The sequence below is a fragment of the Macaca mulatta genome, chromosome 6 (assembly GCF_049350105.2).
Source record: "Macaca mulatta isolate MMU2019108-1 chromosome 6, T2T-MMU8v2.0, whole genome shotgun sequence".
Classification (NCBI taxonomy): Eukaryota; Metazoa; Chordata; class Mammalia; order Primates; family Cercopithecidae; genus Macaca; species Macaca mulatta.
This window is the reverse complement of record NC_133411.1, coordinates 121,899,285-121,919,643: the sequence shown is the minus strand read 5'-3', so window position 1 is coordinate 121,919,643 and position 20,359 is coordinate 121,899,285. Positions and strand designations below refer to the sequence as shown.

General features: G+C 39.6%; 1 protein-coding gene across 11 annotated transcripts in view; it reads right to left on the bottom strand.

Moving 5' to 3' along the window:
- Positions 1-13,697, bottom strand: part of DCP2 (decapping mRNA 2) — a 38,969-nt gene extending 25,272 nt beyond the window's left edge. For 3 of the 11 annotated variants that reach the window (XM_015140568.3, XM_078003715.1, XM_078003723.1), the window contains exons 1-4: positions 13,512-13,697; positions 4,527-4,678; positions 557-684; positions 74-172 (exon numbers count right to left, since the gene is read on the bottom strand). In XM_015140568.3, the coding sequence (XP_014996054.1) occupies positions 74-172; positions 557-684; positions 4,527-4,678; positions 13,512-13,564 (432 nt within the window). In that variant the 5' untranslated portion in view covers positions 13,565-13,697. 11 annotated transcript variants of the gene reach the window in all.
- Between the last annotated feature and the right edge of the window lie 6,662 nt (positions 13,698-20,359).

Here is a 20,359-nt window from a genome sequence, read left to right as displayed (position 1 = left end):
CATGTATGGCTAAAAAAAATACATTCAGACCCTAACAGCCAAATTTACCGTGTATCAAACTGGAATAACTTACCTCTCTAGCAGCACAATCATGAGGAGCTTCTTCTTTATTTACTTTTCCTTTTGGAAATCCCCAGCCTGATTTTGCTAGGTAACCCTGAACCAGTAGTACCTATAAAACAAGCAGAGGTAAAAATCAAACTTGCCCTCCTTTTCCATGCTCCTTTCTAAAAATCAAAGCCATTTTTCTCTGTGCTTGAGATAACTGTTTATCTTCCATGAGCCTGAATACACCACCACCAGTGTGAAAGCATTCTGCCCACTAAAAAAAAAAAAGTCTTCAACAATTAAGTGACCCTTTTTTGTACCACGCCATAATTGCAACAAGTAAAAAATCTGCAGACCTAGCATGCAGATAAAATATACAAAACTTGGCCTTTTAGCACTAAAAATCTAAGTATATTTTAAAACCTCAGTTTAGAAACACTACATCAATAACAACTTTTGTTAATAGACTAACGATCGCCATTTAACTAAAAATCTTTATTACACTCACATTTTCAAGTGTCTCATCAAGAATAATTGCACCATATGTTGGTACTCCCATTTTATATTCCTTCCATTCGTCCAAAACTTTTTCCACATCTTCACCTTGAGGCAGCAAAAATGGACAATGACTGAAGAGTATAAATAGTGTCAAGGAAGTTACTTTCTCCTTTAATATGGCTTGAGAAATTATATGCAGAAAGAGACCCATTTAAATCAACAGTGTATTTTATGTGAAATTATTCAAATCTTCCCTCATTTAAGTGTAGCATTTTGGCCGGGCATGATGGCTCACACCTGTAATCCCAGCACATTGGGAGGCCGACACAGGTGGTGTTTTTGTTTTTTCCACATTTGTTTTCTCTTAAAACGTCATTGTTAACTTTTGCATTTATAGCCTACACACAAATCAAGTAAGTCTTGAGTACTCATAGTCCTGGATCCCTGAGCTAACACAAACTAATTCTGGACCATGTAAACACCTAGAACACTTCTCATTAAGTGAGTCAAATTCATAATACCAGGTAATTATAGATACTAGCGTAATAACAAGAAATAGAATTACATATATAAAATGATACCAAGAAACAGAAAAAAATATATTGCTAAGAGAAAGAAACTGTCACATCAGAGAAACAAAGTGGTTAATTCTGGGAAGGAGAAGTATGAATGAGGTATGCCACTCTATACTGTTTACCACATATATATTGTTTCCATAATGAAGAACACTTTTATGAAGTTTTACTTTAAGTATTACAGAGAAAGGCAAATCCAGGTATTAAGGAAAACATAGCCAGTTTTAAAGAAACTGGGCATGCCTCCCCACAAAAGTGGGCAGCGTAAAATATTAATAGTAAAGTAAGTAAAATCCAAACCCTGAAATTATATGCTCAGACTTCCAACACTCCATGCTATCAAATGCCTCTTCACTATAATACTATTATAAAAAAAAAAAAAAGTGGAGAAAATGATAATCTATGATAGTATCGCTCAAAATGAGGTCATACTTTTAAGGGTTCTCAATTCCTCAATAAAAACTTGTATACTCTGTGTTTTCATTTTGATATTACTCTAACATGCAATCTGAGCATATTTTCAATTATCTAGATGACCATATGTATCAAATATTACCACTTGATTTCACAGACCATACTGGTACTAGTACTACTTTAATTGCTACCGGCTATTAAAAACAGAAATAAAGTTAATCTACAAATGATGCATTACAATCAAATGACATATGACATAATACAGAAAGTAATGTTTCGTAACAGCAGAGAAAGGTGGTGTTAGTACAGGTACACCAAACTCAAAACACCCTCAAAGAAGTTGGCATTATATTCATTCACATTGTGATGAAAAGTCTGGTTTAAAAAAAAAAAAAAATTACATCAAATTCATTTTATTAATTTCAATTTTACGTTTTCTACAATTCCGTAATTTAAAATTTGTTTCATAGTTGTAGTACAAATGAAATAGGTCCTCAGAGCCCAAGTCAGTCAGCCACCTATGACAACACTGTAATCTGGCCAGGTGTGGTGGCTGATACCTGTAATCCTAGCACTTTGGGAGGTCAAAGCAGGAGGAATGCTTGAGCCCAAGAGTTCAAGACCAGCCTGGGCAACCTAGTAAGACCCTGTACCTACAATTTTTTTTTAAGACAAGCGCAAAGTTAATCTCAATATAATTAGTCCATGCCTTCATTTCAGGAGGGGGGAAAAAAAGATAAAAGCCTGGATACAACATTAACCATTCCACGAAGCTCTATGGTTCTATAAGGGCCCGCTAAGATTCTAAAAGGTATTACAAGTCTGGCTTTACACGTTTAGTAAAATCCCTAGCAGAACTTCAGCCAAGGAGCAAATCTGGGATACTTTTGTCTGTATCCTCATTGCTGAGTGCTTACTGAAGGGGAAAAAAAAAAAAAATCACAAGACTATGCATAATTTAAAAAAGAGAAAACAGAAGCATACACAAGTTCCACAATTTATCCAAAGATACATAGCTAGTAAGTGGTAGGGAAAGGATGCTAACTCAAAGGATGTGGCTCCAGAACTTATGCTCTTATCAAAGTACGCAGTCTTCTCTACTGCAATATCCCACATGTACCATCAACTCAACTTGCCCATAACTGAACCCGTCAATCCCCTACAACATTTCTCATTTTCCTGTCAATGGGATGGCAGTCTCATACACTCAACTGCTCATACTACAAACCTGGGTACCATCCTTTCTTCTACTTCTCAGATATCCAAGTCACCACCAATCTTACCTCCTAAATAACTTTCAAATTTGATCTCTTCTATTCATTTCTACTACCACAGGTTTTCTCTCTCTAGTAAATTAATAAAAGAGCATGTTAACTAGATTCTCAGAATCCAATCTTGCCTTCCTCCAATTCACTGTTCACACTATTCCACAGTAGTCTTGAGAAACACCCCTATGGGAAGAAAGAAGCAAATGTGGGAAAATGTTAATAATAAATGAATACAGATGAAGGGTATGATGGCAGTTGTCATGTTCTTTAGTCATCTCCAAAAGTTAAGTTTTTTTCCAAAATATAAGGTTTTTTAAAATGTTTTTTAAATATGGCCTACAAGACCCCTACACGTTTTAGCCCCTGAATTACTCTGTAGCATCATCTCTTATCTTTCCCATTTAGTCTAAAATACAGTAACTTTTTTCACTTCCTCCGATTTTCCTCACATAAATCACTATCTCAAAGAAGGCTTCTATTTAGCTTTCAAAATTTTTTTTTTGGAGTAATAGTTAACATTTATTACTTATTAACATTTATTGATCACTGTGCCAGGTAAACGATTTACATGTACAAACATATGTGTCTCAAACTTATCCTTTGAATTAGGCACTATTAACAACCTTATGTTTCAGGAAGAAACTGGGATCGTCATCTAAGAGAAATTAAACAACCTACCCAGTATTTTCAAGTGGCCAGATGGGAATCAAACTCACAGCCTCCAAATCGTAAGTAGGTATCCCTCTTCCGTTCCCACTGAACACTGTGCTTCCATATCACATCCTACCACACTGCACTGTAATCATTTCCTTTCCTGTCTTTTCTCATCTTCTTGAAGATACTGAGTCCACTCTGTTCACTGCATAAGGCCTGGCACAGAGTAACCATGCAGTTACGTAATGAAGTGTACCACATTAAACATTCCTTCTCCATGTAATTATTCTTAGTTAACTAAAAGAAACATACCTAAAACAAAGGTTCTTGGTGTTTTTTAAAAGCAGGGAAAGTGTAAAACTCACGTGCAATCACACACAAAATATTATCCAAAACCGTAAAGTTGCTCTAGTAGACTCGTAAGTCCATACAAAATAACCAAAGCAAAAGGGGACTTGGTTATTTTAATGTTTCCATAAGTAGATTGTAACTCCTGAAAACCAGTCTACTAAGATTTCTCCAGAGAACCTATCACCAAGGCCTTTAACAAAGACAGTGCTCAATATATTTCTATTCCCCTTTGATTTCTCATTAACTTCTACACATTTAATCAAATGGTTTGATCATTTCTTTCTTTGAAATCTGTCTCCCATCAGTGTTTTCTTTGTAGTCCCACAACTATGGCTCAGGGACTTATTGCCCTGAATCTCAAGTGATGTAACATATCAACCAATAAATCTTGGATACTGTTTTTGTTTGTTTGTTTGAGACAGGGTCTCGCTCTGTGAGATTAAAGATCATCTGGTTACATGGAGCAGCAAGAGTAAAGTTCTACAAACAGGCTAGCTATTCATGGAAAAAGAAAATCAAATTTAATCAGTGTACATTTCAGGGAGTCCTCTGTATAAAAATATGATTATTAAATTGTCTACTATTTATGTTTGACAATTTTTAGCAATCAAGTATGTTTTTCTCTAACAGTTTTTAAAATCTGAAAAGACAAAAAGAAATTTGTGCTAAAATATATTGCTAACAAGAAAGATAGTCATTATAGTAATAAAAAGGATATCAGCTTTAGCAAAGTCTCTTATCCCACACTGAGGTAATCCTGGTGTGTTCTGCATGTAGAAATCCAAGTAAAACCAATGGGCAAGTTCAATCTGAAAACACACTCGGATTGCATTGTCTCTTTCCTCGCTGGGAATATGCAAAATAAATCGGCTGTCAAAAAAAAAACGCATATAAAAATTACATTTACAAACTATAACGATTTATCTTAGGCTATTTAAGTGCTTCATACCTGACCTACCAACTTAGAAAAGGGACCAAGAGCAGTACTGTTCAAGGAAGCAATTAATATTTGAGGGAAATTACTATAGGGAAGATGAGTCTTAAAGAGAGACGGAGAAGACACCACACGTATCTCACTTTTAATACAATTTGTTCCGAGCCTGTGTACCTTCTGTTCACAAGTACAGAGATCAGCTTAAGAGCTCACTAACAACAAAAGTGAGCAAGAAAACCTCCACTTCCTCCCATGTCTGGCAACATTTCCAAGAATACAGGTAAATATATTCATACAATTACATTTTAAAATGTTTGCTATTACATAATCTTCACATATAAAATATTATCAAGAAATATTGGAAAAGAAGCCAATATTCTGTGGCTCATTAATACACCAGACTTCTCAAAGAGCCTCACCTGCAGTCTCAGTTCAAACTTTCAAATATATTCACTTTCCAAAACCCTAAATTGTCTTTTCTATGTACATTGAGGAAAGGAGGGAAAGACATACTTCTTTTACATATAAAATATATTGCATGCACACATATGTAATTAGGATAATGAACCCCTTTATTATGAAACATACAAGTTAAAATTCATCAATCTAAGTGAATGTTGTAACTTACAGCAGTCATTAAAAGCAGCTATCAATTACTTTTTCCAATGTTAAGCATTTTTGGTCATCCTTTTTCCCAGTAACCATTAGAGACAGATTCAAGTCCATTGGTTTTTAAAGTCATTTTTAAAATTTAAAATAGTACCACCCAGTTTGACCACTTGTTTAATCAGTATCATAGTAAATAATTCTTGGCTCTTTCCAAATTTCAAATAAGAATAAGAACACTCTTCTCCAATTACAAGAGGACCTTCTCAACAAAGGAATTAAAAATTAGCCAGGCATGGTGGCATGCATCTGTAGTCCTAGCTACTCGGGAGGCTAAGGCAGGAGGATCACTTGAGCCCAGGTGTTCAAGGCTGCAGTGGGCTATGATCATGTCACTACACTCCAGCCTGGGTGATGAGACACTGTCTCAAAAACATATATATATATTAAGAAATAAAAACAACGCTGGAGTGGCAAAAGGCATTTTAATCAGGTTTTTAGGAATTGCAATTTGGGAGACACAAGTCTAGTAAGCAGCTAAATCATGTTCCATTCAGGCAAGGTTAGGCGGAGCTTGTAAGGGCTACTGTAAATTTACATATCTGGAAGGTTTTAGCACAGTCCATGATTAATGATGGTTGGTTGTCAGCTCAGGATGTCTCCAGTCAGTGATCAATATAGTTGAGCGTGGTTCTCTCTCCAAGAGGTTGATCAGACCCAGTATATACACCTCAAGTCAAATGCAGCTAGTTTTACACTTTGGCCCAGTTCAGCAGGTGAAACTCCATCTAGATGTGTATGTGACTGGGATCCAACTCCTTACACCCTCCTGGTTCCTTTTTGGATATTCTGATATAATCATCTCCATTGTGGATTTTCTTTTCACAATTTAGATCCATCAGTTTCATTTTGGAATTTTTTCCCCCACAATTCAGATTCATCAGTTTCATCTTTAAGACTTTTAGTCTTCTGATCTGTTCCAGTCTGAATCAGCTGTTCTCTACACCTGGTACACATCTGTCACCTCTACACTGCCCTTTCACTGGCATCTTATAGTTCCCTGTGCCTTTATCCCACAGAGGTCATGTTTCTTGTATTTTTGTCTTCATCCTCCTTAATTCACTTCCTTGTTTTAACGAAGTACATCTTCACATATCTTATGAAGGAAGGATGCAAAGGGGAGGTAAATATTGAGATACTATACATCTGAAAATGTCTATCCTCATACTTGATAATTTGGGTAAAGAATTTTAAGTTGGAAACGATTTTCTTTCAGAATTTTCAACAGTGCTCTCTCATTCCAACTTCTAATTTTGATATTGAGAAAATTGAAGCCATTCATTTTTCTTTTCTTTTTACTTCTAACTTGTGCCAAGGACAAAAGCCATTCAGATTCTTAATGTTTTGTATATGACTTTTTTTTTTTTTTCCTAGTCTGGATGCTTCTGACATCTTCCTTCTGCCCCCAGTGTTGTGAAATTTTGCAGTGTCTATTTTTACTCCACTGCACTGTCATTCCATAGACCATATGTACTTGGAAATTCGTATCCTTCAGTGCTGAAAGATCTCGTAAGTCAATCCTACCATGAGTCTTTATGTTTCTATATTGCCTTACCAGGCATGGTAGTACATGCCTCAAATTCCAGCTACTCAAGCCAAGGAGTTCAAATCCAGCCTGGTCAACAATGCCAGACCCCGTCTCTATTTTTTTTTTTTTTTTAAAAACTAGCTCCCTATATCAATTACACTAATTTTGCTTTTCATTTTTCCCAGTTCTCCTCAGCTCCCCTCTGTTGAAATGCTGAAATTTTAACTGTCAGAGGCAAATGTAATACTGCCTTAGGGACCTGTGGGGAAGGGGAGGGGAATTACTTAGTGTAGTGTTTTAACTTTCAGAACCAAGTGATCTATTTTCTCTATTTAAGACATGTGTTCATCTTACTTTAAGAGAAACCCAAACTTCATCAGTTTTGTTAACATCTTGGTTTTTGAAAGAACTTCAATCTGTAATTGGCATTCAGAATGCCCTTGGCACGGCAGTCTGTGTTATGGCATTTAAAACCTGCAAAATCCTTGAGCCCAACTTGATTAACCAAAACTGGTAACCACCACCTTTATCTTTTAAAGTCTGCTCTATCTTTATTTTAAAAAATGAAAAACCCTCAAGTGTAACAGCCAGCTCCCTATCTACTCACATAAAGGAGAAGCCTACTAATGAATAAACCCCTTCAAATGTCTCATCATTAATATAAAAAGGCATCCAAAAATCACCTACCATCTAATGAAAATGTGAAGCATGACAAGAAAAAGTTTAACTGACCCTGAAGAAAACATAATTGAGGAACCAGAAGAAAACAGGAGGGTTGAAAGATGGAATTATTATCCTAAAAGAAATTTAAATGGGCATTCCTTTTTCAGAGCAACTGTATTTTTCTTTTTTAAAACATACAATAACTAAGTAAGAGCCCTTGGGGGGGTAAAAAAACAAAAAACAAAAAACAAAAAACCATGATTACTATAACCAACAGAAGCAGTGGAAGGTAGTATTAAGGATATCACCTAGACACTGATACTCAAAATGCGGACCCTAGACCACATGGGAACTAAGTGTGAAAAGAGAAACAGGTATTTTAGACATTAAAGGACTCAGTCTACTTCCTAATGACCCCCCTCAAAGAAATTAACTTAAAATGCACACAAGCAAAACAAGAATGAAAACCAAGAAAGGATAAAACATGATATCCAAGAAAGAATAAGTACCACCTTAGAGAGTTGTGAAAGTGAATTCTAGTATTCTAGTTGCTAGGCAAGTCTGGGGAGCAACTAGCCCAGACTGGATTAGGAGGATGGAGGTCCCCAAGAGCAGAGTCTAAAGGGAAAAAAGGATTCTGTAGAAAGTGTGACTAAGGATAAAATACGGAAGCAGATGAGAAGGGGTGAAAAAAGCAGCTAGAAACTTTGGACATATTAGGAGAGGAGTACATGTACAACAGAATTAGAGTCCAAATGTGAAGCAAAAACACCAAAGTTAGAACAGAAAGCCAACTGTCCCCTCCCCTCAAGAAAATGGATTTCAAGAATAGCCAGAAGGGGCCTGGCATGGTGGCTCCAACCTGTAATCCCAGCACCTTGGGAAGCCAAGGCAGGCAGATCACCTGAGGTCAGGAGTTCAAGACCAGCCTGGTTAACACATGGTGAAACCCTGTCTCCACTAAAAATATAAAAAATGGTGTGGTGGCGGGCACCTGTAATCCCAGCTACTTGGGAGGATGAGGCAGGAGAATCGCTAGAACCAGGGAGACAGGGGTTGCAGTGAGCTGAGACGACGTCATTGCCTCCGGCCTGGGCAACCAAGAGAGACTCTGTCTCAAAAAAAAAAAAAAAAAAGGCTAGAAGGAATCAGGCAGTAATAACGAAAGCATATATTTATTTCCCTGAAGAAAAAACTTAATGGTATCATCATTTTGACCAATTTGTAGGATATAAGAAAGCAGAATTCATTTAGATATTCTGCAAGACACTTACAAAGGGATCCTGACTATGCCCTGATGGAAAAGAAACTAGCCACTGAAGACTTGCCTCTACTGTAAAAACTATATATTTACACTGTATTATTGTTGTTCAGCTTTTACAATCAACAAATAGTACAAAATATAACAGACTTAACTTTACAAAATGGAATACAAATATTATCAATCCTAATTCTTTAAAAGTTAATCTGGATAGAAGCCGAGGGAATGGGCAAGAAAAAAATGAGGCACTAATCATCTCACCATATAAGAGACTCAAGAAATACTTTAAGTTCATAAAACAAATATAATTTTAAGTATATTAAAGTCACAAAGGGGCCAGCATGGTAGTTCACACCTGTAATCTCAACGCTTTGGGAGGTGGAGGCAGGAGGATTGCTTGAGGCTACAAGTAAGTTCGAGACCAGGCTGGGCAAAGATCCCATCTCTACCCAAAAAAAAAAAATGCATTTAATACCTGGGTATGGTGGTACATGCCTATAGTCCTGGCTACTCAGGAGGCTGAGCCAAGTGGATAGCTTGAGTCCAGGAGTTGGAAGTTATAGTGAGCTATGATCATGCCTGGGCAATGAAGCAAGACCCTGTCTCTAAAAAAAAGTCAAAGTCACAAAGGCAAACAATAGAACAATTTAAAATACTGATAGAGACATACTGGAAGTAGGACGGGAGCAATAGTGGGTGTGGTAAACTGAACTCTCACCTAGTATCTACCAAGTTGAACCAAATCCCCAATTCAATATAGAAAGTTGATAAACGAGAAAGTGGCACAAGTATATTTTAAAATACTGAGGTATCCACCAGAACTTAAAACAAGTAAAAGTCAATGCCTCAACAGGAATAGAAAAGGGTAGGGTAAGAAACTAAGACTGTTGCCTATCATTTAGAAATCTGTCTGTACTCTAATTTTCAAAACCATGTACATGATTACATATTTTTAATAGGAAAAAGTTCTTAAGTTTATAAGAGCTGATATATGAAAATTAAACATTTAATGCTTTCATTCTGTGAATGCTTTTGATCTGTTTTAAAGGTTTACAAGTACGTGTACATATGTGTATATATGTGTATATAGTAATAGCTGAAATAAAATGCCTACAATTTGTTACAGGAAAAACTGCATCACACAAAATATTATTTTCTCAATGTTCCTACAAACAGGACATTAGCACAAGGATTGCAATTAGAAAAATGTTCCAGTTGAATTCAATGCTAAAATGGCTAGCTGAAGATGAGCACAAATTATTTAATTAACCTATGCTATCACCAAAATAGCAGCAACACTAGTTGCCAGAAAATACCTTTCTCCTTTTAACACTAGTGTGGCTTTACTCTACCCAACTCTTAAAAGGGCTTTTAAAAAATTCCAAGCATTTATTTGAACCAACCAACTTTTCAGTTTCTGCTTTAAAAACATGCTTTTCAATTCATTAATAAGCTAGTTTAAACAGTATTGAAAAACTCTGTATTTGAGTTTTAATGTAAAAAATCATGGTGTATCAAAAACAAGTATCATAAAATGCTGCAGATTTAACTTTACACATACATTTTAAATTTTAATGTAGTTTTTGTTCACTAGAATATTTTAAGACAAAACTCTTCCCTTCCTCTCCTCTAATTCTATTCCACTCAGAAAGTAAACAGTATTATTAGTTTGGTGCATATTCTTTTGGCACACAAATACCTATACTTCCTCCTCTCTCACACACACACACTTAAAAATTTTTCACAAAAGGCACCAAGTGACTAAGTATTTCACTCAGTATCCTGTGTACATCTTTTCAACACACAAATATTTTCCCTCAGTATACTGCGTGCTAATTGCCTGAGGAACTTACAACGGCTGCACAATATTCCAATAAATGGAATGTTCCATACTAAAGCATCTGCCTTAGGTTATGAGCAGTCTAATGGTTACAAAGTCACATTTTGAAAATTTAAGTCTCCTGCTCTCATTTTTCACATCAAAAGGCAAGATTTAACAGAAACATGTAATTTATCAAAAAACAAAGTAACACACAAAAAAACTTCCTAAATACACTAATAATAAGCAACAGAACTGGGGCAAAAAAATGAAGGGAGTAAAAACAAGCATCTAGATTCAATTCATAAATCAAGAGGTACATAAAAGAGAGCTAACAAGTTCAGAAAAATTAACCTCAAATTAAGCTTTATTTTTAAATAAGTTTACCAAATTCTTTCAGTGTAAAAAAAAAGTTTTAATCCACAATGAAAAGCCTGAATTAGTAACATTAAAAATCTTTCAATTAATCAAAGCTATAAATATTAACTTGAAAATGGCATTTATTTTAAAATCTGAAGTTTTGAGAAATGTTTATTTGGTTTCATTATTATAGCTAGCCCTAATTTTTAAATATATCATATCCTTATTTATACAGCCAAAAACAGTAACTGCACAAAGAAATTTCTCGAAAGGAAAAAAAGTTACTCCATTCAAAAATATTTGTATAACAGCTTAAATACACTCACTGGAAAACCAAGTATCTTTAACACTTGACAGGTGCTTAATATATTGTTTACAAAACACAACGTAATTATTTTGTGAACAGGTTTCATACATAAAATCATAATAGCTGACATCACTTCTTTAAATGATGTAATCCTAAATATGCAAATTAACCCCAATACTAGTAGGAAGACTAGCTCTGATGTCTGTAAAACGTGTAAGATTACCACATATTTTTCTAAATCAACTCTTACCCCATTAACCCACAGCCAATTACTGATCACCTTTCTAAATACATATCTTCAATTTTTTTCTAACTATAAAATGCATACCCGTTAAAAAATCTTGGGAACACAGAAAACAAAGATCACAATCTCATAATCCCACTATTGGTTCATGTGCTTCTAGTCATTTATCCAAATACACATATCAAATTCAGTTTTTTCCTTTTATTTGTTATTTGGGACAAGAAACTAAGTGCCTTTTCAGTGGTTCATTTGAATCTACCATACTTCAAAAATTAAATATCTACCATCACCAAAGAAGTACAACGCCATTTTTATTAGCTGCAAAATTAGGCTATTTACTTTCTTGTATGTGTTTTCGTGAGGTTTAAAATGTTAGGCTTATTACTTCTTCCTGGTGTGAGAGAAAAAGCACAGGCACTGTAAAGAAAAAGGAATAGATTTCTAATCTCGATTTTGTCAATTAGGATGAATGTAACCTTATGTAAATTACAAAGTTCCTGAATCTGCCGCAGATGAAAATGGAAATATACTAACTGCACCTACCAAACAGGGCTGATTGAGGATTAAATAAAACAACACAGGTAAAGGTAGTGCCTGGCGCACAGCAGAAACTCCAGGCCGGACGCGGTGACTCACGCCTGTAATTCCAGCACTTTGGGAGGCCGAGGCGGATGGATCACGAGGTCAGCACTTTGGGAGGCCGAGGCAGGTGAATCACGAGGTCAGGAGTTCGAGACCAGCACGGCCAAGATGGTGAAACCCCGTCTCTACCAAAAATACAAAAATTAGCCGGGTTGTGGTGGCGGGCGCCTGTAATCCCAGCTGCTCGGGAGGCTGAGGCAGAGACTCGCTTGAACTCGGGAGGCAGAGGTTGCAGTGAGCCGAGATGTGCCACTGCATTCCAGGCCGGGTGAAAGAACGAGACTGCGTCTCAAAAAAACAAAACAAAACAAAACAAAACCAAAACCTCCACAAATACCAGTTCTTTACTTTCCATTAAAAAAAAAACAGCGTGAAGGAGATACAACTACTAAAAGCCTGCCTTTTAAAACATAAATACAGTAACTGTGAGCGAAAAGGTGTTATCACTTGTAATCACAATCCACACACACTTGGCGACACCTCCGGGTGTCACTGCACCCCAAATTTCACCTTCGGAAAGGAAGTATTTTTAAGTATCCTACACGTGTTTGGCTATCTGAAATCAGAGTTGACAAGGGGGAAGAAAGCAAAAAAATTCTCATGTGAAGTATACACCCTGAGTAAAAACCCCGCGGCTGAGAATTTCCTTTAAAATAGGGTAATTAAGGATGAAAAGAAAAGCAGCTCTACATTTTTCCCTCTCTCCCCCAAAGACAAGTCTAGGGATGAGAAAAAAAGTAATTTCTTACAGGAATTTACAGAGAACGCCACGGACACATAACACGCGGGCGTCAGAGGAAGTCCGAAAAATTGCTCCTTGCGCAGGTCCGCGTACCTGGGATCTTAAGACTTAAATCACTACCCTGGGGTCTTCCTTCAGAATCTGGGAATGAGACAGGAGGAGGAGGGGGTGCACGGCGTGGAAAAGTCACAGAGGCAGAAAAAACAATGGGAGAGGGTGGCGGCGGCAAAACACTAAGACCCAGGCTCGGGCGAAGCGGCTGCGCCTGCGGGAAAGCAAAATAGTTGAGTAACTTAAAAAATAAGGAAATTCCGGGTTCTCTGAGGGGAAGGACGGAGGGCCGTGAGAAACAGGGAGGCTGCGGCGGAAAGAGGGGCGGTGTCGTCGGAGAGCAGGGTCGACGATGGAAAGCGAGCAGCGGCGGGAGCGGAAAGCGAGGACCTGGACGTGGGCGGGGGAGAAGACCCGGAGGCCTTTGGGGGTCGGCGAAACTGAGAAAACCCGACGGGGGCGAAAAGGGGTCGGGCAGCGCAGTACCTGCAGAGATCGTCCAGGACGCTGCCGGGAATCTCCACCCGTTTGGTCTCCATGATGAGGACCCACAGCAGGAACAGTGCATCCCGGCTCCGCGCGGCCGGGAACTGACGGTACGGCACGAGGACTCCGGCTCGCCGGAGAGCGGGCAGCCGAGGCAGCCGCGGCAGAGACGACTCCAACGGAGACGAGAAGGGGAAGGGGCGGGACCCGCTCACTTCCGTCCCGCTCCCTCAGCCTTGGACCCCGAGACTGGGCCAAGGCTCGGGGCGGAGCCCCTGGAGTCACGCCCCTGCTCGCTTGAAAGGCCCAATGGGAAGCTGAAGAATTGGGAACCTAAACACGCTAAGCCAATGAGACGTTTGTTTATTGGTCCGCTACTTCCAATCCGTCTTCAAGCTGCTCAGTTGCTACTCAGAAAACCAACTTCCCGCCGCCTTTGGGGTGGCTACACGCAGGCGCACCACGCCTCCTGCGCGCTTCTAGGAAGTTTAGAGGGGTCGGGGTTTCCGTGTAGACCCCGAGACACACATCCGGGACTTTAGCCTCTTGTGCAGGACATCGCGGTGACTGAGCTCTTTCCTCTGCAGGGCCGACCCTGAGGAGGATCCGTTCAACACAAGAGCATACTTGCGATTCCTGTCACCAATTATCATGCACTTATCGCTGCCCCCAGCAACTCCAGGCCAAGAGCTGTGCCTCTTTCACTACAAACCCTTGGAGAGTGTATCCATTTTCGAGGTGGCTCACCTCTGTCCTGCCTTAGGCACCTGGTTCCAAGTATGAAGACAAGGACTTTATCTCAGTATCTGGCACCTAGCAAAATCTTAGAAAATACTAATTTAAGCTGAACTCTGATCTGTATTCCACCCTCTGCACAAAGCAACCCCAACCTGCTCGTCCTTATTCATTCCTCATCTTGCTTAATGGAGTCCAATCCATTTGGGATCTCTGGAGAAACTAGATCCATCTGTTCTTCCTCTTACATCAGACTCACAGGCCCACACACACCTGCTCCGTCACAAGTTTAGTCTATTCTACCATTTAATCTCCCATCTTTTGTCTAAATTTGTCAAATGCCATTGTGTACTTCAGTTTTGTATCATTTCTCCATACTACAGCGAGAGCTGCCTAACCAGTGACCCCTGCCTCCATTCTTGGCCTGTGCAACTGCCTACGAACAAGTTATCTTTTCAGCTTCTGCTGTATGAGCAAGCCCAAGGTCCCTTGGCATAAGAGGCCCGTCACCATCTATTTTGCTCCCCTGGTTTCCATCTTTTTTTTCCCTCTGTCTTGGAGAATTCCTCAAATTTATCTTCCCGACAACTACAGAGGTTTTACTTCTTTCGAGTTCTATTTTGTTCTTCAAATGCCCCTTTCTTGTGGTGTCATATTCTTGCTTCATATATTTTATTTTATCCTTCTGAGGATTTTAATAGATTTTGACGTTTTCTTCTCCCTGAGTAGTCTTATTCCTCTCAGCTGCTTTTTGCTATTATATTGGTCTCATCTATCCTATTAGAAGCATCTGTAGTCCTTGACTATTCACTCACACTTAAGAGTAAGGCCTTCACCTGGAGTCAAGTGCCTTGAAAGCTAATTGGAAGCTCTAACCTTGTAGATGGGACTTGTTTCCTGAGAGCTTAGCTGTAGGATGACCTGGCTGAGCTGTTGGTTGGAAACACATGGCATCAGTATCTGTACGTAATTCTTTCTGCTGATCAAATTCCCTAAAGAGAAAATGCTTCCAGGCACAGATTTATGTATTCTGGGAGTCCAGTACAGAAGCACAGGCTGCAGTATTCCATTTGCTTTATTCAGTACTTCTGGCACAGTCCAAGTCTTATTTTAGATTTCCTAAGAAGCAGGCACTGAGACAAGGTTTTGAGTGCAGAAAGCCTGTGAGGGAGGTGATCCTGGGAAACACTGGTAGCAGAGCAGGAAAGTGAGTCAAGGAAGGGAAGAAAGCCAAAGGGTTTATTATCAAGGAAATTAGCACTGTGGTTAACTGGAGTTTACTGTCACTGGAGAACTCTGGAGGCCAGTATGAACCATATACCTCAGAGTTATACCACTCAAGGGGTGAGGGAGATGGGGATTTATATACCAACTTCCTTCATTGGTTGAGGGTAGCTCCTGGGGTCTGCACTCTAGCCTGCTACATGGGCAGCAAGATGGACTCTGGTGGCCAGAAGAAGGGCAAAGAAATGCAGATACTAGCAGTTGGACCTTCAGCCAATGTAGTGGATGGATTGGTAAGGGTAAGAGTGAGCACCTTCAGTTCTATTTTGCCGACTGTGCATTCTACCTGTTCTGACTGAATGTCTTTTCTCTGGGGGGCACCGAAATGGTTTCCTTAAGTTGTCTCACTCAGAGCTGAAGTCGAGTTTTTAGAGTACTCTAAATGATGGCAGTGAAACAATAGTTCAAGGCAAAGTGGTGCTTACCCACATGGGCCAATGGTATATTAATAGAAACAAGCAGGTTACCGGGCACTTGCTGAAGCACCTGGAGGAATTCTTCTTACTACCTTTCTAGTTTCCCAGTTTAGAGGCAGCTATACAACTCCCTTTGGGCTCTTAGAGGCCAGGAAGTCCCCAAACTCTCACACAGTGTTAAACCAATCTGCCTTATTAAGAGTTTCTGAGATGTCTGTGGTCCAAGGTATTATCTTGCCCAAGCCCCATCCCTCCACTGCCTCCTCACACACAGATTTCCAGGAGCTGAACTAGTGCAACCCTTATAGCAGCCCCCGCAAGCCATGACTTCCAAAGAACCCAAGTTTATGGTAGAGGCACCCGACAGCAGTAACTTAAGCATACCCAGGGGGATGACCCTGTATGGCAGACAACCTGAATGAGTTTGCGGTTCCAAGCGGGGCCAACCAAGATTCATTCCTTATCTATGAGGAACATCTGAGCCCTGTGGAATGCAGGCCATACAGGAGGGCTAGGCCCTTTGTTTTGTGCCAAATGAAGGTTGCCAGGTGGAAGCTGTTAGGGAGAGGGTGCTAAATGAAAATGCTATATAAACTGCATACTTTTTGCAGGTAGTGTTCTTGTGTCCAGCTCAACTCCAGTGGACCACTCTGTATGTAAGTTCCCCCTCAATAAGCCACATGCCTCATTTGCTGGCTCTGGGTCTCTTCTCCAGCCTCTTAAACTTAGTGCCATCCCTGTTAAAGTGAATAGGGACACCAAGGCCTCAATTCCATCCAATTGTTCACAAGACCTAGCTGAGAATGACAACGTGGAGCCTAGAGTTAAGGGAACAGGAGATGCTAGGGTTCTTAAATTATAATACTGATTTGACTTTTAAATTGGGTTGATTAAAACCTTTATAGTTTTAAAATGTTATTTCATTTAGTCTTTTTTTTTTTTTTTGGAACAAGATCCCACTCTGTTGCCCAGGCTGGAGTGCAGTGGCACTATCATAGCTCACTGTAACCACCAACTCCTATCCTAGGCTCAGTCTCCCACCTCACCCTCCCAAGTAGCTAGGAATACAAGTGTGCACTACCAGGCCTGGCCAATTATTTTTTTAAAAACTTTGTAGAGACAGGGGTCTCACTTGGTTGCCTATGCTAGTCCTAAACTCCTGGCCTCAAGCAATCTTCCTGCCTTAGCTTCCCAAAGCTCTGGGATTACAGGCATGAGCCACCATGCCTGGCCTCATTTAGTCTTTATTACTACATGAAATAGACAAAGATTAATGAGGCTTATAAAGATTAAATGACTCAAAGTTTAATGATTAAGCGACAGTATGTAATAGAGTCAGGACTAGAATTCAGTTTTAAACTCAGCAGGAATTCTGCCTTAGGGAGAATGACACAAAAAATTATTATTTATGTCTGCACAGCATATTATAGTATAAAATTCGAATATAATCTCACAACAAAACAAGCTGTCATTGAATCATAAAAGTATTTAACTTGCTTATTGGCCTTTTAAATTGAGTGAGGTAGCCTGTAATCCCAGCATTTTGGGAGGCCGAGGCAGGCGGATCACGAGATCAGGAGATTGAGACCATCTTGGCTAACACGGTGAAACCCTGTTTCTACTAAAAATAGAAAAAATTAGCCAGATGTGGCGGTGGGTACCTGTGGTCCCAGCTACTTGGGAGGCTGAGGCAGGAGAATGGCATAAACCCAGGAGGCGGAGCTCGCAGTGAGCAGAGATTATGCCACTGCACTCCAGCCTGGGTGACAGAGCAAGACTCCGACTCAAAAAATAAATAAGAGAGTAAGGTTAAATTAAGAATCAAAGCTTCTTCACATCCCTACAGAGTTCTTATGGTTAAACTCAACGTTTATGGAGTAACACATAATTGCCCCTTCTGTTAGCCCCATTCTCTTTCTAGTACACCATCTCCTACAGCATATAAAATGTTTTAGTAACATTTACCAAGAAACAAAACCTGCCTTCACCTCTATGGCAGAGTCTTACTAGATGCTGACTGTATTAGTCAGTTCTCATACTCCTAATAAAGACATACCCAAGACTGGGTAATTTATAAAGGAAAGAGGGTTTTTTTTGTTTTTTTGTTTTTGTTTTTTTGAGATGGAGTCTAGCTCTGTCACCCAGGCTGGAGTGCAGTGGCATGATCTCCGCTCACTGCAAGCTCCACCCCCTGGGGTTCATGCCATTCTCCTGCCTCAGTCTCCCGAGTAGCTGGGACTACAGGCGCCCACCACCATGCCCGGCAAATTTTTTTGTATTTTTAGTAGAGACGGGGTTTCACTGTGTTCGCCAGGATGGTCTCGATCTCCTGACCTTGTGATCTGCCTGCTTCGGCCTCCCAAAGTGCTGGAATTACAGGCATGAGCCACCACACCCAAAGTGCTGGGATTACAGGCGTGAGCCACCGCACCCGGCCTATAAAGTAAAGAGGTTTAATTGACTCACAGTTCCACATGGCTGGGGAGGCCTCACAATCATGGCAGAAGGCAAAGGAGGAGCAAAGTCACATTTTACATGGCAGCAGGCAAAAAGAACATGTGCAGGGGAACTTCCCTATATAAAACCATCAGATCTTGTGAGATTTATTCACTGTCACAAGAACAGTACAGGAAAGACCCATCCCCATGATTCAATTACTTCCCACCAGGTGCCTCCCATGACACCTGGGAATTATGGAAGCTACAATTCAAGATGAGATTTGGGTGGGGACACAGACAAACCATGTCATTCACCAATCCCGTTTCCTTTTCCTGGATTCACAGGCCTCCTTGCATTTAGATTGAAAAAGGCAATTGAGTTCTGGCCAGTGGAATGAAGATAAATGTGATATACCCAACTTCAAAGCACAGCTCCTGAAATGCTCTATGTAATTTTCACGTAATTTTTATGTTCTCTCTTTTCTCTTCCCAGCTGAAAGCAAAGAACTCTTTAGATAGTGGAGTCTCACTGGAAAAAGCACAGACCCTTGAGTGTACTGCTTGGAGGAGAGCTACCCTGGAGCATTTGCTCCAGATTCTGCTTGAGCAAAAAATAAACTTTTGCTGCATAAAGTATCTTGTTTTTTTGTTGTTGGGTTTTTTCTTTTTTCACACAAACTCTTTTCCGTAATCAGTAAATGCAGGTTGTAGTGGTCATTCTTGTTTGCATACCCAGCTTTCATTTACCCAGGGCCAGCTGCATGCGTGTATGCATAAACCATATAGTTGCACAGAACCCTGCACTCAGAAAGGCCCCATGTTTGGTTTAATGCTCTGATGTTACCATCTTGAAATTCTCAATTTTGTTTTTGAACTTGTGTTTTGTAAGTGAAATTGGAGGGACAATAGAGCATGAGCAGAGCTGAGACATGCAATATGCATGTCCACTCACTCCTTGCCATGCCATTTGCATATAGCATTTGCATTGTCCTATTTAAATAGAATTTCACCGAAGTCACAATGCATGAAAGTTCAGCAAGATTCAGAGTAAGAACAACATAGGCACATTACAACTGAGTAGGTGGGGTCACTGTCAGCCCTAAGAGGTCAAGATTCCTGTGTATCAGAACTTGTTCTAATGCAAGAAGAAGACAATGGCAGTCTAAAAAACACAAAGCACCAAGAAACTCTATCATATCCTTTCCTATTGCTTTCCTGATTTAGCTAACCCCTTATGCTGAAAATGATGACACAGAAGGAAAGGGGAAGAAAGAGCAACCCATCTTTTCCTTTTCTTTTCAGTTTTTTCCTCATCCATAAGAAGGTAGAGAGTGTGGTAGAATATGTATGTGTACATCAAGAAGTGACATAAAAACAGTTGACTTCTGTACAGCATTTTGACTGTTCTGGTAACAAATACATCATACATGTACAAAGTATGAAATAAGAATTGTGTAATTTCAGTGATTCCACATACAAGTTAAATGGTCTTATATTTGCATTTAAAACCAGCATTGCGGCCGGGCACAGTGGCTCATGCCTGTAATCCCAGCACTTTGGGAGGCTGAGGCGGGCAGATCATGAGGTCAGGAGATCGAGATCATCCTGGCCAACGTGGTGAAACCCCGTTTCTACTAAAAATACAAAAATTAGCTGGGTGTGGTGGCGCATACCTTTAATCCCAGCTACTCAGGAGGCTGAGGCAGGAGAATCACTTGAACCCGGGAAGAGGAAGTTGCAGTGAGCCGAGATGGTGCCACTGCACTCTAGCCTGGCGACACAGCGAGACTCCATTTAAACAACAACAACAAAAAACCAGCATTGCATAATGTAAAGATGGTGAAAAGTCTTTGCAATGATTTTAATTTTACTTATACTTAATTTTAACTTTAATCTTTACTTAGAATGACATTAAATATCAAAAACACCATAAGTCAAGAGAGAAACTGTGAAAGAAAGGAAATGCCTTTATATT